The 16,888-nt window shown below is 38.6% G+C and overlaps 1 protein-coding gene across 1 annotated transcript; it reads right to left on the bottom strand.

Moving 5' to 3' along the window:
* Positions 1-2,965: 2,965 nt before the first annotated feature.
* LOC114830620 (mucin-5AC) lies at positions 2,966-16,468 on the bottom strand. Its single transcript, XM_029118047.2, has 10 exons — positions 16,339-16,468; positions 11,746-11,814; positions 9,911-9,949; positions 8,250-8,443; positions 7,444-7,502; positions 6,416-6,549; positions 5,593-6,080; positions 3,924-3,982; positions 3,586-3,716; positions 2,966-3,284 (listed from the first exon to the last, which is right to left on the bottom strand). The coding sequence occupies exons 2-10, from the start codon at positions 11,792-11,794 to the stop codon at positions 3,190-3,192; spliced, it is 1,248 nt and encodes a 415-aa protein (XP_028973880.2). The 5' UTR covers positions 11,795-11,814; positions 16,339-16,468; the 3' UTR covers positions 2,966-3,189.
* Between the last annotated feature and the right edge of the window lie 420 nt (positions 16,469-16,888).

Genomic DNA, 16,888 nt, shown 5'->3' with positions numbered 1-16,888 from the left:
TTAATAGAACCATTTCATTTTTCAAGGGTCAAACAAGGTATACAATATTTTTGTTCAGCTGGACAATTGAACACATTTTAATGCCAAAGACTCACCACAGAGCTGCAAACAGAGCTGTATATATTACAGCCTTGTCATGTTACTGCCGGACCACGAAAGCGGAGTCGGCCAAAAGGAGCAATGTCTCTTTCAGAGTGAGTGACTGACCATTGTCAAATAGCATAGTGGTTAGAGACACGGACTGATTGGTCGTTTCCTCATTATGACTCACTGAGGGAAAAAGCCCCGCCCTTTTTGTGAAAAAGTCCCTCCAAACGTCCTGTTCCCATTCTATGATGACGTCAGATCAGCGCAGGTTCTATTTGTTTACACCCCAGTTTGTTGACCTGGCTGGGTCACGTACATTCTAAACATTCCAAGGGTTGAAGTACTGACGCAGTTGTGCCTGACATGGTTTCATCTGTGGTTGTACTGTGATGCATTAAATTAATATTACAAACAGGTAAATCGGCCGGTTCTTCTTGATGTCTAGCAGCCTTAGTTCTACCTTATCTAGTAACTGAACATAACTTGACAAAGCTGTTTTGTTATTTATGCAAGTCCATATTAACAAGAAAATAGCATTACAAAAATAGACAACAATAATATTGACTGTGATTAATTAGAAAGCTGATGGGTGATTTCATATTTCTTTTTAAATAACATGTTAATAGTTCTAGGTTATGTTAAGAATATACAGTATATTGCTTTCATATTTTGGTTGATATTAGCGAGGACATTGTAGCGTGCATATGTAGCCATATTATATAAAGTATTTCACAGAGGGGTGTCTGGTAGAGTGGGGTACCACTTTTGCCTAATAGTGACTGAACCAGTGAACAAGACAGGTTAAGATGTAGCACACCATTTATTTGTGATTAAATTAAATGATGGCAGGTGTGTAATGACTTATATTTAACATGAGTTTGAATGTGATTGGTTAAGTCTGAACACAGCCACATCCCCAGTTATAAGAAGGTGTGCACACTTATGCAACCAGGTTATTGTAAGGTTTTTATTTTTCATTTTCCCCCCTCAAAGATTTCAATTAGTTTTTCAATTGAATCTTTCACATTATAGGTAACAATAAAAGTGGAAAAAGTTCTAACATGATTTATCTTTGTCTCATTCTTTTACATCACAAAAACCTGGCATTTTAACAGGGGTGTTTAGACTTTTTATATCCACTGTAGTTGTTTGGCTCCTTTTTAAATCATAATGATAACAGAAATCACTGAAACCCTTGAATATTTGGTCTTGTTACAGACACACAAAGTGATACCTACAGGTGAAAACGGCAATAAAAGGTGATTTTCCCCACACCTGTGGCTTTTTAAATTGCAATTAAAGAAAAACCCACAGGTAACCTCAGGAAAAATACATAAATGAAAATGAATCTAGTTTTGGATCCACGTCCAAACTGACTGGTTTTGTTCTTGGATGTTGTCCATCACCTTCTGACAGTCCTGCCTGGCCCGACAGGTCTTTTTCTTTGAGTCATTATGACGAACTGAGCGGTTTTTAGTTTGAACACCTTTCAAGCTGAGCTGAGCCCCATGAAGTGTGAAAGAACCTGATCAGATTATAGTGGTTTAAACGCTGCATTCTAAATGTTTCAGCATGTTCAAGTCACAGAACTAGTGAAGCTGTTGTGGTAGAAAAGCTTTTTTGGTGGTTATACTGTGATGCAGAAAATGTATAATATTAGAAACATGTAACATATATTGGCCTCTAGCAAAAGGCCATAGTTCTCTCTTAACTCAAAAATAAATGGACTGAGATGTTAGTCTGTCTTTCTATCAGTCTGTCTTTTTATACTGCATCTTTTCATTATATTTAAAATTACATGTCATCAGTGCAATCATATAAAATGAAAATGTATTAAAATTATAGTATCTAATTAAATATGTTGATCTGTCCATGAGCAAGGCATTTAACCCTAATACTTCCCTGGTAATTATAAGAAGAAAAAAAGTGTTATGGTCACCCAACTTTCCAGAAACAGGTTGTTCAGTACAGTTCTAGTGGTCACCAGACAGAAACAGGTTGTTCAGTACAGGTCTAGTGGTCAACAGACAGAAACAGGTTGTTCAGTACAGGTCTAGTGGTCAACAGACAGAAACAGGTTGTTCAGTACAGGTCTAGTGGTCAACAGACAGAAACAGGTTGTTCAGTACAGGTCTAGTGGTCACCAGACAGAAACAGGTTGTTCAGTACAGGTCTAGTGGTCACCAGACAGAAACAGGTTGTTCAGTACAGGTCTAGTGGTCAACAGACAGAAACAGGTTGTTCAGTACAGGTCTAGTGGTCACCAGACAGAAACAGGTTGTTCAGTACAGGTCTAGTGGTCAACAGACAGAAACAGGTTGTTCAGTACAGGTCTAGTGGTCACCAGACAGAAACAGGTTGTTCAGTACAGGTCTAGTGGTCAACAGACAGAAACAGGTTGTTCAGTACAGGTCTAGTGGTCACCAGACAGAAACAGGTTGTTCAGTACAGGTCTAGTGTCACCAGACAGAAACAGGTTGTTCAGAACAGGTTGTTCAGAATACACTACACACACTATAAGAGTGGATATATTTAAACAGTAATGATGGAAAAGACATAAACTGAATTTTCTATTTTACAATAATTACATTTAATAATTATAGATACAATTACATTTAATAATTATAGATGGGTGGAAACCAGGATTTACTACCATTTAAAACCAGCTGTTAAGAATTAGATGAGATATTCAGTTTATAATAAAATATTGTTACAATTGGTTAATATTGAGAACTTAAAGACAAAATAATATCAAAAACATAAAAAAGAGATTAAAATACTTTCAAAATGTAAACAAATTATACTTCTGTATTCTGTATTTCCAATTTTGAAGTTTTTTTGTGCATAATTATGACAGATAAAATATGTTCATGTTGCTGTTTACAATGCTGTGTATCTGATGCAAATGAATAACTCATTTAAGTATAAATAAAGATCATGTAATAAAAATATTATTCATGAAATTATGAACATGGAAAATAAAAACTGTAAAAACTCAGAAAAATTACATCACAAAAGATAATTGATCTTTAGATCTTAAATTTAAAGGCTGTCTCTCTGAGAAAACAGTCCGTTGGTTAAACCATCAGAGCAGCCAGGCTGTTAGCTAGCCACCAGCTTAGACATTAGCAGTGTCAAAGTAACCGGTAAGGCTGTCAGAGAGAAGACAGCAGGTCGAAAGGCGCTTCCTGAATTAGCTGTTGGTGACAAGTAAAAAGTAAGAAAACAGAGATATGGTTGATTAAATGGAAGAAGTGGACTTATTTTTCTACTGTTTTGAAGATGTTCAATTGTATGGTGGTGGTGATCAGAGGCGGACTGGGACAAGTAATTGGCTAGGGCATTTGTTACATTTTCACCTAGAGCCCACCCATTACAGGCCTATATATAATCCTGATAGTGCGATACAACATGCCCACTCAGCTAAAAATGGACTTGTCCAAATGGCTTTTGCCTGAAATGCCTGATGGTCAGTCCGCCCCGACTGTTAATACTTACCAGTTGTGCTATTAGGTACAATGTTCAGGGTGGTGTTGCTGTTGGTGAAGGTTGACAGAATGCTGGCAGTGCTGGGAACCACAGATTTATTGGCAAACACCAGAGTCATGCTGGTGACGACAGATCCACTCCTACACAGGAGAAGATAACAATGACAACAATCTGAAATCTTTAACTTCCATTTCAATGGGCTTTATTTGCAGGGAAACGTGGTTATATTGCCAAGGCAAGTGAAACAGACAATAAACAAAAATAAAAAATGAAAACGAATGAATTATATGTTTGAAAGTTATCATCGCTGTCAAAGTTTTTAAGTCAGTAATATTTTACACACTTACTTGAATGAGTTGACAATGGAACGTAGAAAGCCAGTGGTTTTGGAAAACACTGTGTTCACCTGCATTGAAAGATTACAACTTAATTACTAAAGGTCGCCATGATTCAGATTCTAATTCAAACAGGAGGCGCATTCACTTGATTAATAATAATAATAATAATAATCGTGCTCAAAAGTTTGCATACCCTTGGAGAATTGGTAATATATGTACCATTTGTAAAGAAAACATGAGTGAGCAGGCAAAACACATCTTTTATTTCTTATGGGATTCACATTAAAAAAAAAGTATTGAACTGTGTTAAACTGCTTTTTTGTGGGAATGGTGTGGGTGCAAAACCAGGACGGTAGGGTAACCCCAAAACCAGGATGGTAGGGGAACCCCAAAAACCAGGAGGGCGTATGAATACCAATAATATTACATATTTATATAAGCTCATCCTTCTCTAGACTTCTATTCACATAAGTAATGGGGTGACAGAATGATAGCTGTAGCTGGCAACACATTGTAATGTATCATTAGTGTGTATAAAAAAGATGTACAGGTGTGTTTAGAACAGTGTGATGTCACGTCCACATTAAATCAATGGTAACATTGTTTCCTTCACACAGTTTACTATTCCGATAGTTCTGTCACCTATTAAATAGCCCATGATCCCACTCCATTCATGTCTACTACTCTGAAGCAAACATCTTGTTACCAAAGGCAAAAGCCATTCAATTCTTAACCTACTTGGTCCGGAGCCTGCTGGTTTTCTTTTCTACCTCATCATTTATGTCACTCTCCTGAGTGTACCAAGTCTAAATAAGTCCCTGATTAGAGGGATGAAATTGAAAAACAGAATGGAACTGTCTTGGAGGACCAGTACTGAATATCCCTGCCCCAGACTACATGATGAGATTGGGATGGATAAGAGTCAATGCATTCATCTTGTTCACCAGTTAAATTTACCAAAATCATATAAAACTCTTTCTTCACCGCCGCAAGGCGAAGCTCTCGATTTACCGGTCAATCTACATTCCTACTCTCACCTATGGTCATGAGCTTTGGGTCATGACCGAAAGGACAAGATCCCGGATACAGGCGGCCAAAATGAGCTTTCTCCGCAGGGTGGCCGGGCGATCCCTTAGAGATGAAAAGCTCGGTCACCCGGGAGGAGCTCAGAGTAGAGCCGCTGCTCCTCCACATCGAGAGGGGTCAGCTGAGGTGGCTTGGGCATCTGTTTCGGATGCCTCCTGAACGCCTTCCCGGGAAGGTGTTCCGAGCCCGTCCCACCGGGAGGAGACCCCGGGGAAGACCTAGGACACGCTGGAGGGACTATGTCTCTCGGCTGGCCTGGGAACGCCTCGGTATCCCCCTGGAAGAGCTAGAGGAAGTGTCTAGGGAGAGGGAAGTCTGGGCATCTCTGCTTAGACTGCTGCCCCTGCGACCCGGCCCCGGATAAGCGGAAGAAGATGGATGGATATAAAACTCTTAACATGAAGAAAGCTTTGTTTATATTTTCTTTCCCATTGAATAGACCATGGAAGTCTTTCTAGTGTGTTTGTTTTTGGGGGGTTGGAATTAAATTCACAAATCAACTCAGAATTTCAGCTCCACATTTCCTTAACTGAAATAATTGGTGACTTCCTGAACTGATAGGAAAATAACTGTAAACGACCTGGGTACTAACCTGCGAGACCACTGTATTAGCCAGAGTATTAAATGCCACAGAGGACGTGTTGGAGAGATCTGAGGTGAACGCCTGGTTGAGACTGAACTGAAGACTCGCTGTTCCTTCAGTAGCAGATGGAGGGTTGGTTGATGGGGCGGTGGTGGCAGTGGTGGGGACGGTGGTGGGGGCGGTGGTGGGGGCAGTGGCATTGGTGGGGGCGGTGGCATTGGTGGGGGCGGTGGCATTGGTGGGTGCGGTGGTGGGGGCAGTGGCATTGGTGGGGGCGGTGGCATTGGTGGGTGCGGTGGTGGGGGTTGTGGCATTGGTGGTGGCGGTGGCATTGGTGGGTGCGGTGGTGGGGGTTGTGGCATTGGTGGGGGTTGTGGCATTGGTGGTGGCGGTGGCATTGGTGGGTGCGGTGGTGGGGGTTGTGGCATTGGTGGGGGTTGTGGCATTGGTGGGTGCGGTGGTGGGGGTTGTGGTGACAGCCGGAGTAGAAGGGTTGGCTGTGGAGTGACAGGTTAACAAAATAAACTTTGAGTTGTACTGATATTAGATTTGATTATTATCACACAACAGACTGTTTTTTATTGTGTGACAGGTGCACAAGTTGAGTCAGTTCCTGGTTGTGATGTTGTAATATGTGTGGGGATGGATATTGCGTCGATATACTAGGTGATGTTGGTCCATTGTAGAGACTGAGAGAAGGCAATTGTTTCCCCTTTTTGAGGGATTGTGACAAGAATTGACAATTGAAACATTGGGGAAACAATTATCTTGCCGATCTGGCATGTTCCCAAAATGTTAGATGGCCAGTGCTCTCTAGACACTGAGTACTTACTAACAACAAGGGTGCCCGGTAAAATGAATGTATTCAAGAGGCTGGTTTGGATTAGATTCTTAACGGTGGCGACGTTTGGAACCAAAGTTTGGTTGGCAAACAACAGAGTCAGGTCTGTGTTATTAGATGCATCCCTACTCATGAGAAAAAGAGAGAAAGTAGAGAAAACCTGTTGGCATTACCAAAGCAAGTGATATGAGCAAACAACAAATTATACAAACAATGAGAAATTGTTTATTAAGAGACAAAATACATTAAAATAAGGATCATCTCAAAGTAGATTTAAACAATTTCGACAAACAAAAATGATGAACACTACTGGTAAAAAGTTTTAGAACACCTCAATATTTCCATGTTTTCACAGAATTACAGTTTAAAGAATAGAGGAAAGACACAATTGGAGACAAAGACGTAATGAAATCGTTTTGTTCAACAAAATGTAATCAACAAATTTTTTATACAATGGAAATAGAAATATGTGGAGGTCTGTTTTGTGTCATTCTCTTGCTGTAAATTAAACACATGACCAGCTAGTACACCAGAGGGTATTGCATCTTCCCGTCTTCAGTAGTCCACAGGCGGTGCTTCATGGCCCAGCCAAGCCTTTTTTTCTTTTTTTGTCATCTTAGAAATGGCTTTCTAACATGTCTTCTCTTGAAAGTCTAAACTGAGACTTAATACTTCAACCGGTGTTAAGCTGTATTTGAAGCGGTTGTCCTGTGAGTTGCTAGTGTACTTCGATTTCTCCAGAAAGTGTAACTTCTTATTTGTTTGCCTGAAACAGGTCTTATTTATTCCTCTGAAATGTGCATTATTTATTACGATTTCGGTGACCTAAACTTATTTACAGGACTTAAGGGACTTAAGGACTGCTTAAATATCTATGAGAACAAAAATAATTGAGGTGTTCTAAAATGTTTGACTGGTGGTGTAAATACTTTAAAAGACACTATCATATCTATCAAAAATAAATACACTTAATTCTCATCAGCATTATAGTCTAAAAGTTTGAAGTATGTCTGAGTTACCTTAGTGAGTTGACAATGGTTTCATTGAAGCCAGGAAGGACTGAAAAAATTGGGTTCACCTGCGTTGAAAGAATTATACCACAGAATATCATACCACAGAATATAATCCCAGAAAATATCTGCAAAAGGTGACCATACTTCACACAAAGATTAACTCGGGCAAGCCTTCCTTGATTGCAATAACAACATATACAGTTGTGGTCAAACCTTCACACCCTAGCAGTGTTGAATAATTTTCTATTTGATCTAAAAGAGAACCAAGAACCTTCTGATGTCCACACATCATTGACATTTTCAAATTGCAGAAACTTATATTTATTATTTGAATTGAAAGGCATTGGCACCCAAAAAACTATATTTGGTTGCACATTCTTTGGCAAGGATAACTGCAATCAAACAGTTTACGTAAACCATCACTAAGCTTCCGACACCTCTTTGCTAGCCACTTGGCCCACTCTTTAGATGCAAAGTCCTGTTCTGTAATCTTTTTGGGGGGCTTTTGCTCAACTACTGATATTCGCTCTCAACATAGGTTTAATACGGGATTAAGATTTTAACTAATTGCTGGCCTTCTCAGAACAGTCCAGCGTTTCTTCTTTAAACATTCTTTCGAGATTTTTTATGTTTGGGAATCTTTGACCTGCTAGAAGATCCACAACCTTTAACAAAGATCTCTAACTTTGTTTTGTTTTGTCTTTGAGATTTACAGTAATAAATAGCTATATTTAAAAAATATATATTATTAAGTTAATAATGAATACTATTATTAAGTGTTTATACAGCTGATAGGATACTTGAATACTAACCTGTGTCACCACTACGCCAGAAACCCTCTGGTAAACTGAAGAGGACTGGTTGGAGAGATCTGAGGTAAAAGTGCTTAGGGTAACTCCTTGAAAGGAACCCTGCAACTGTACCAGATTTAAGAGTGATTGCAGGTTGACAATGAACTGAACATCCAGGGCTCCTTGACTGGCTGAAGGAGGAGTGGTTCCAGATGCTGTTCAGAGAAAGGTTAAGACATTAGAAGACGTTATCCTGGAAACATGGCTTATGATACTACCTTGTAACATCCTTCATTCCAGAAGCAGAGATATACAAAATGGTATTCACAAATCCATCTAAAGTAGATTAAAGTCCCAACATATTCTGTTAAAATGGAACATTGTTTCCCAATTTGGATGCAATTAGTTTGCTGATGTTGCATGTAAGTACAACATGTAAGTTATAATATTGGCAGACACTTGCTAACAATAACAATTGTACAGTATCGGTCAAAAGTTTGGACACAGGTACCCAACCTTTGGCTGGAATATGGTTATTCTATCTAGCAAAGATGAACTTATTGTCATTAAAATAGTTTCTGTCTTTAAAAGGATGTTAGTGTGTATAATCAGTTACCAGCTTAAAAGAATTGCCACTGCCATTGGAGCAGAAGCTATTGGCAACTGACTGCCTTCCAGAGATGAAATGATGCTACTAACAGTCAGAGCCAAAAACAACACTGTCTTGGTGGTAAAACCACATCTGGCTGTAACCGACCATGAAAGGCTTGAACGGGGCTGGAACACAGTGCATCGAGCACAACGAGACCTTGCCACAACAATAGGCAGCCAGATGATTGTGGAATAAATAATGGCTGCCCCAAAACTACTGCAGGAAAGCCAGCACATCTGTTCCCAGGCTATAGAGCGTGAGAATGTCCCACACAAATGCTCCAAACCCACAACAAGCCATGTCTGTTACTGGCTACTGAAAGAGAAAGGAAATGCTGGCCCAAAAGGTGCCATCAGAACCACTGAATAAGCCTGAGCCCCCAAACTGCATGTGGATACAAGTTTCAATATGAGACTCCACCCAATGTAGCCCCATTTAAAATAACTGGGGGCCCTCATGAATGTGGCAAGACAGGTTCTGGTTTCCGGCCTGTAGCAGCACTGAACTGGCCTCACCCATGACAACCCGAGAGGGGTAACAGCCACCAGGGAAGCCATCCTGCCCAGGAGATGAAGGCAGCAGTGAAAGCACACTGACAAATAGAATTGGGAAAGGGAATTTATAACCATCCTGCCTGTGAACGGTTCCTGTAAACCATTCCACCTGTGAGCGGTTCTTGTAAACCAGGACACTACCCAAACCACCAGGGATCGGACCTCATTTCTCACCAGGCTCCAGTGCAATCCAACTGGGCTCCAGAGATATCAGTTTTTATTGAAAATTGCTATTCCACTTTTGATCTATTTGTTTTATATTCTAAATGTATTAATCATTCATTTGAAAGTTATTTCAAATGTATATTTTTCTGCATATTGAAAATGTTATATGAAATATGCTATGCATGACAGTGGGTTTTTATATGCAATTAAGGAAATACAAAATATATCTCTGCTATGTGTTTCTTTTGTTGCTTAGATGGAATTCAACATCTAACTCTATGATGTTGGTCAATCTAATATTTATGGATTACCATTTGATGGGCTCTGGGCTGATGTTGTCCCCACTAGCCCTGTTAGAAAACAATTTAGAAAAATATATGTCAGAAAACAATACGTTCTAATACAATATGTCCAATATAATTGCTACCGTATATCTCAAGAACTACTGTAAAAACTGAGATTACGTTCTCTGCCAACGTATCTAGTGCCATTACATCGGTCAAGAACGTTATATATCAATCCACATTTGGTATTTTATTATTCTTTTACAACTGATTTGGGGATGTTGAGTGGGGATGTTGAGGGGGGATGTTGAGGGTGTATGTTGAGGGGGGATGTTGAGGGGGGATGTTGAGTGGGGATGTTGAGGGTGAATGTTGAGTTGGGATGTTGAGCGGGGATGTTGAGCGGGGATGTTGAGTGGGGATGTTGAGTGGAGATGTTGAGTGGAGATGTTGAGTGGAGATGTTGAGTGGGGATGTTGAGTGGGGATGTTGAGGGGGGATGTTCAGGGGGGATGTTGAGTGGAGATGTTGAGTGGGGATGTTGAGGGTGTATGTTGAGGGGGGATGTTGAGGGTGAATGTTGAGTTGGGATGTTGAGTGGAGATGTTGAGTGGATGTTGAGTGGATGTTGAGGGGGGAAAGTTGAGTGGGGATGTTGAGTGGAGATGTTGGGTGGGGATGTTGAGTGGGGATGTTGAGGGGGGATGTTGAGGGTGAATGTTGAGTTGGGATGTTGAGTGGAGATGTTGAGTGGATGTTGAGTGGATGTTGAGGGGGGAAAGTTGAGTGGGGATGTTGAGGGGGGATGTTGAGGGTGAATGTTGAGTTGGGATGTTGAGTGGAGATGTTGAGTGGATGTTGAGTGGATGTTGAGGGGGGAAAGTTGAGTGGGGATGTTGAGTGGAGATGTTGGGTGGGGATGTTGAGTGGGGATGTTGAGTGGGGATGTTGAGTGGGGATGTTGAGTGGGGATGTTGAGTGGGGATGTTGAGTGGAGATGGTCTACATAAATTGTCTTATTTGGATAGGTGAAATCCTACAAAAATATTGGATTATTACCATACACATTGATTTATTTTTCAACATAAATAACGTTCTTGACCGACATAATGGCAAATAGATATGTTGGCATAGAATGTAATCGCGGTTTTTAAAATAGTTTCCAGGGAATGTAATTCTTGAGATAGAGGGTTGTATAATTCGTAATTCACCCAGATCCAAGCAATAGGCAGCTGACAGTCATCATTCTTATGTGAACTCGAAAATTATTTGGACAGTTGGACAATTTTTTGTTGCTATGTATTCTAGAACTCTAAAATGATACAAATGTATCAAACTGTCAGTTTTATATACTGTTTTTGGGACTTAAATTTGGCTCTTCTAGGTATTTTTTTTATAAACTGTAACCTGAACTTTTTAGTCTTGCATCTCGTGATGTAACCTATGAAGTTCTGCCAATGTACTAATTAGTTCATTATAGTCTTTTGTGTTTTACTGGTCTGATGGACTGTTAATATTCTGTATTCCTTTATAGTGGTCTTTCTTGGTCTATGAGGTAGTTGCTATTGGTGTTCAGAGAATTAATTCATAAAATGAACTGTTGGTTTTAGAAGGGCTAATGTTTATCCAATGCCACTTATAAATATATACTGATTAATCTGCTTTATGTTGACCAGCTTGACTTTTGGTACCAAATCCCTTAGCCATTACATCCTATACTATCCAAATACTTCTTGAGTTCACTCACACAGTATGATGGTGAAGTGTGGTTGTGCTACACCTTTTTAGCAAATGGTTATTTAAACATAGTTTCAGGTGGACTACAGAAATGTGCACACACACAAACAAGCAAATTGTATTACCTGCCAGCAGGAGAAGAGTCATTAGATGTGTCATATCTGTCATGTACATTTAGGTCCCTGTGGAGGAGTCTGTGTTGGAAATACAACATCAATTATCATCACAAAAGTATAAATGGAATGTTTAGTCTGTGAGAACCGTAGAAATTGTATTTTCTAAATTTTCTGTGGAATTACTTTGTGGTTCTGGATAAGTTCATGTTCAGCACAGTTGTCAGAAAGTACTTAGTTGATCAATCGATATTTCAGCCTGGCTGACGCAACCCACGTGACTCACCAGGCTGCTAAACATTTTTTTATATTATTGATTATGGTGTGCGGTGTTGTTGTAACATCACTATAACATCTAACTTCATTATGGTGTACTGTGTTGTTGTAACATCACTATAACATCTAACTTCATTATGGTGTACTGTATTGTTGTAACAACATGGTAACATCTAACTTCATTATGGTGTACTGTGTTGTTGTAACATCACTATAACATCTAACTTCATTATGGTGTACTGTGTTGTTGTAACATCACTATAACATCTAACTTCATTATGGTGTACTGTGTTGTTGTAACATCACTAACATCTAACTTCTTTATGGTGTACTGTGTTGTTGTAACAACACTAACATCTAACTTCATTATGGTGTACTGTGTTGTTGTAACAACACTAACATCTAACTTCATTATGGTGTACTGTGGTGTTGTGACATCTGCTATTAAATATACCCATTCAGCTAACTAGAGTAGATATGTATAAAACATGTTTTTTTTCAAAAATTTAATTGGGCATTTGTTTTGGGCAATTTGCAAATCATGAAATTCAACTTGCGACAGACCCATAGGTGTCATTTGCACTGGGGACGCTGGGGACATGTCCCCACCACTTTTTGAAATGGCTGATTTTGTCCCCATCACTTTTTGAAAGCATTTGGTTAAAATGTTCTGAAAAATCAAGCAAATCAATAAATGTTAAAGGTTTATTTGCACAAAATAAAAAATGCAATGCAGTTTAGATACAGAAAGAAACAATGTACATTATCCAAAAAAAGTATGTAGATTAAGAGCACGTAATTCATCAGTTTCTCCCGAAATATATACAAGAAAGTGGCCGGTGAACTGTGAGAAGAACAGAGTAAACTTAATAGTTCCACCTATGTTTGTCTGATATGAATAACACGTTGGCAAATTATATTTGAATAGATGTTATTGCTGCTTCCACAGCCATCAGTGTGTATTTGGAAAAACTCCAAATGTATTATTTTACTCATGCTTATGTGTATTGAAATGTCTGAAACCTAAAATAAACATTATGAGGTTGAAAACACTGCATAGTTGTGATATATGACAGCGCTGAACATATCCGACTCTGGCCAGCCCACGTGCGAAAGCACAGTTTGAATCCGGCAGTTAAGCGACGTCACTGAACATTCTAAATACAGAGTGGGACCGGACTCTCAGGGGCACAGAAGTAAAATCCCATATATGCCACCATAACTGTAATGCTTCTAGTTGGTGTCGTGTTGGCAAGGAACCAGGCGCAGGCATATATCACATTCGTGGGTTTAATAACCACACAAACAAACCGAACACGAACGGAAAACTCTACTAACTGAATGAAATAAAAGTGCGCAACATGCGTCTTAACAGGCAATTTTCACACAGTACAAACAAGCAACACTCACCAATAAACGAACAGACCACAACCGCAATGATCCACAATGTGGGGAGCAGAGGGGGAACATTTAAACACATACAAACGATACAAATTGGGACCTGGTGTGAAGGGTAGAAAACATGTGACAGTCCGGGATGTGTTCGTGTGATATGGGAACTTGAGAATATATGGCACGGTGGCGCTGCTGCTCACCGCACCATGACAATAACGGTCATTTTTTATGCTGAGTATTTTCGTGTTGTTGACTGGCCTTCCCTATGCCCATTTTTAATGCGCGGCGCTGTTATTCAATATTCTTCCCGTCCTGCTGTAATGTTTTTTTCATCTGATCTTTTGTTCCCACCACTTTTCAACACAAAGTGACGCCCCAGGACAGACCAGACATCAAGTAATATCAAAGTGATCCGTTTTTACCACTTTAAAACACTTTATTCTCAATTTGACTGAAATTGAGAATAACTTCATATGCATGAAATATAATAAACTAAACAAGCAAGATCTATCTTCCTGTTGCCCCAAGAGTATAGAAATTCTACACTGTAAACCCGAATAAGTTAGTAGAACTCCAAAAATGTAAGGCAACTGATTGCCTTAAAATATTAGATTTCTTTACTCAAAAGTAATTTGTTTGTGGAACTTACATATTTGGAATTACTTTTACATGTCTATTGAATTTCTAAATAGGTAAACTGAAATGTTTTCGTTACTGAAATGTTTTCGTTTCTTCTCATTTAATAAAATTAAGTCAATACTGCTAAACAATTAAGTACAGTAACTGAGTATTTAATGTTGAAAATACTTAATGTGTATGTGTCCATCATACTTATACTGTGTTTAAAAAAATAATAATAAGCGAAGTAATGACAATTAATATAAAACAAAAAAGTTATGATTTAAATAACGCAAACATTTTAGTTCTAAACTTACAAGTTTTGTGGCAACTGATTGCCTCAAAGGAAATGAGTACTACTCACTTACACTGTAACCCTCATTTAGTTCCCAGAAGTCAAATAATTAAGGCAATCAGTTGCCACAATATTTACACAAAAGTTACTAATAGTTTGCAAAACGTATATGTTTATGGTTAGTTAAACATTTATATTTTTATTCCATGCCACAAAAATTATTGAGAAAGCACTCAACATTTTTGGGGTTGATACAACTTAAATAGGATTTCAAATTTGGGTTGTATTTGCCTAAAGGAACTGAATAATATATTAGGCCACACCTACACTATCATTTCCCAGTATGCACTGCCATTTCAAGTGAAGTTTAGAGTCACCAACCATGACTGTATTTGTAAATGACAGAGACATGGTTATTTAGCACATTCAACTTCTGTTGTTCCACTTCCTTGACTGTTATAATATAGTCAATTGTGAATATTTAACGTAGTCTTGCGACCTACCTAGTTAATCAGATGTTCTCCAAAAACACTGTGCTGTCAGATTAAAATCGCCCAGTTGCCAGAAAGCCTGAACTTTCAGTACAATATTGGGTTGCAAAGGAACAAACAATTCCCATTGGAATTCAGCGGATGATTTGACAGGAAGATTTTTTATGTAATTGTTACAATCATTTCAGTTGTGGGTGCAACATATTGGTTTTACTACATGATTGGATTACTTCAGACAAATGTATGTGTTTGATGTTTGTGTTGCTAAGAAATAATAAAATAAATAAGAATAAAACAATTCCAAATTATCAACCTGAAGAAGAGCATGCCGGGAACATTTTCAGTTTAAATGTATAAAAATGTAGTATAACAAAAGCATTTTAAGTCATTAGGAACATCTCTCAGACTTTGAGTTACACTTAGTAGAAATATTTGAGTAAGAAATACATTGGGATTTACAGTGTAGCATGATAACACTTAGCTATTATAGTTAGTACTCTAGATGGTATTCTAATATTTGGCGATTTCTGTATTCATATGGAAATGTCCAATGACCCTCTTCAAAAAGCCTTTGAAGCCATAATTGGTTTTGTCCAACATGTTTCAGGTCCAAAGCCCTGCCACAATCATACCTTAGATTTAATCCTTTCATGAGAAATAGATATTGTAGATCTAATAATAATTCCCCCAAATCTTGCTGGCCTAATAGCATAGGTACTTGTGATTGTGTAACTACTAAATAAAATAACAATTCATACGTTAAAGAATTTCTTGTATGGTCTGTTTTTGAACATCTAAACATAATTCACTAGAAAATGAGAGCCAAGCATCAGATTCTTCTATAACCTCTGATGCCACTGAAGCTCTTTCTGGTGAATCTGACGTTAATTGAGGTGAGTACACTGATTGACAGGCTTTTGTATTAGCTGGAGGAAAGTTGTAAAGAAAACTGAGAAGCATCATTGTACTGTACTTGTACTTGTTCAAAGAAAATAAAGTTGAATCTATCTAATGTAAACTTAATATGAAATACAGGAGGACAGAGCAGGGATTACAGTGGTGAGTAAAAGAGGGGAAAGTGATTGAAAGTGCAGTAGAAGTGGATGTCTCCAATGGGAGTCGGAGAAAATAACAGGCCATGAAAGGCAAATTGGCAAACAGGATTTGATGAGGCTGTCTAAAGCTAAGGTATCAGAGGGCGAGGACTTCCCCGTTTGACAGTGAAAGCACTAAAACACTGTTGTATTCTATGACTGCTTTTCTCAAGCAAACAAATCCGTCAGCCTGAAGACTAATCAGATATATTTTGTTGCTCATCTAATTGGCCAAAAGAGTAGTGAACACATAAAAAATAAAGATGGCATCTACCTGAGCACCATCATTGCGGCTAAATCAGTTGTAAACAAGTGTCTGTTGTTGTAATTTGATTGCAGCAGGTTTATAACATTTGGTACTGATGGATATGCCTACAAATAAAATGTCCTGTAGAAATATAAAATATTGAAATAGAAACAAGAACATCAGACTCACCTTTTTTCTAACTCTGATGCTTTTTTCTTGAGCGTAAATGTTTCTGTATCGGAAGGCTTTAATTAGAAGCTGTTATTTTCAGGCCCTTCATTAGATATGATGCTCAGATAAGGTCTTGTTGTTTTCTCAGAAGAACCAGTGCGTACAAAGGGTTTTATATGGTGCATAGAGGGCATTCCACTTGCAGAACTGGCTTCACTGTTGCCATTGTCAAATGCCAATCATTGCAGTGCTGTGCCAAATGCCCCACATATAAAACCAAGGGCAGGAAATTCTACAGCCACTCTGAAAACCTCCTTGGAATTTAAACAACTATTTATGTTTCACTATTAGATGAATTTACTTCCTGGGTCTACAATGTGTAGATACGCCATATTTTACCCAGGCCTTCTAATTAACTGTAGTTTTTTTAAGCAATTTGAAATTACATTGTGAACATGATTCAAGTCTGTTCTATAAATGGACTGTCTGCATGTACTTGCCAGGCACATTTACAGTGAGGGAAAAAAATATTTGATCCCGTGCTTTTTTTGTATGTTTGCCCACTGAC

This window comes from Esox lucius, chromosome 25 (genome assembly GCF_011004845.1).
Source record: "Esox lucius isolate fEsoLuc1 chromosome 25, fEsoLuc1.pri, whole genome shotgun sequence".
Lineage (NCBI taxonomy): Eukaryota > Metazoa > Chordata > Actinopteri > Esociformes > Esocidae > Esox > Esox lucius.
This window is presented reverse-complemented; position numbering and strand designations above follow the sequence as displayed.

Coding starts and splice junctions, on each gene's coding strand:
- LOC114830620 (XM_029118047.2), bottom strand. CDS start 11,794: ATGTACATGACAGATATGACACATCTAATGACTCTTCTCCTGCTGGCA. Junction 6,550..7,443: donor ACCATTGTCAACTCACTAAG/GTAACTCAGACA, acceptor TCTCATGAGTAG/GGATGCATCTAATAACACAG. Junction 3,717..3,923: donor TCCATTGTCAACTCATTCAA/GTAAGTGTGTAA, acceptor TCTCCTGTGTAG/GAGTGGATCTGTCGTCACCA.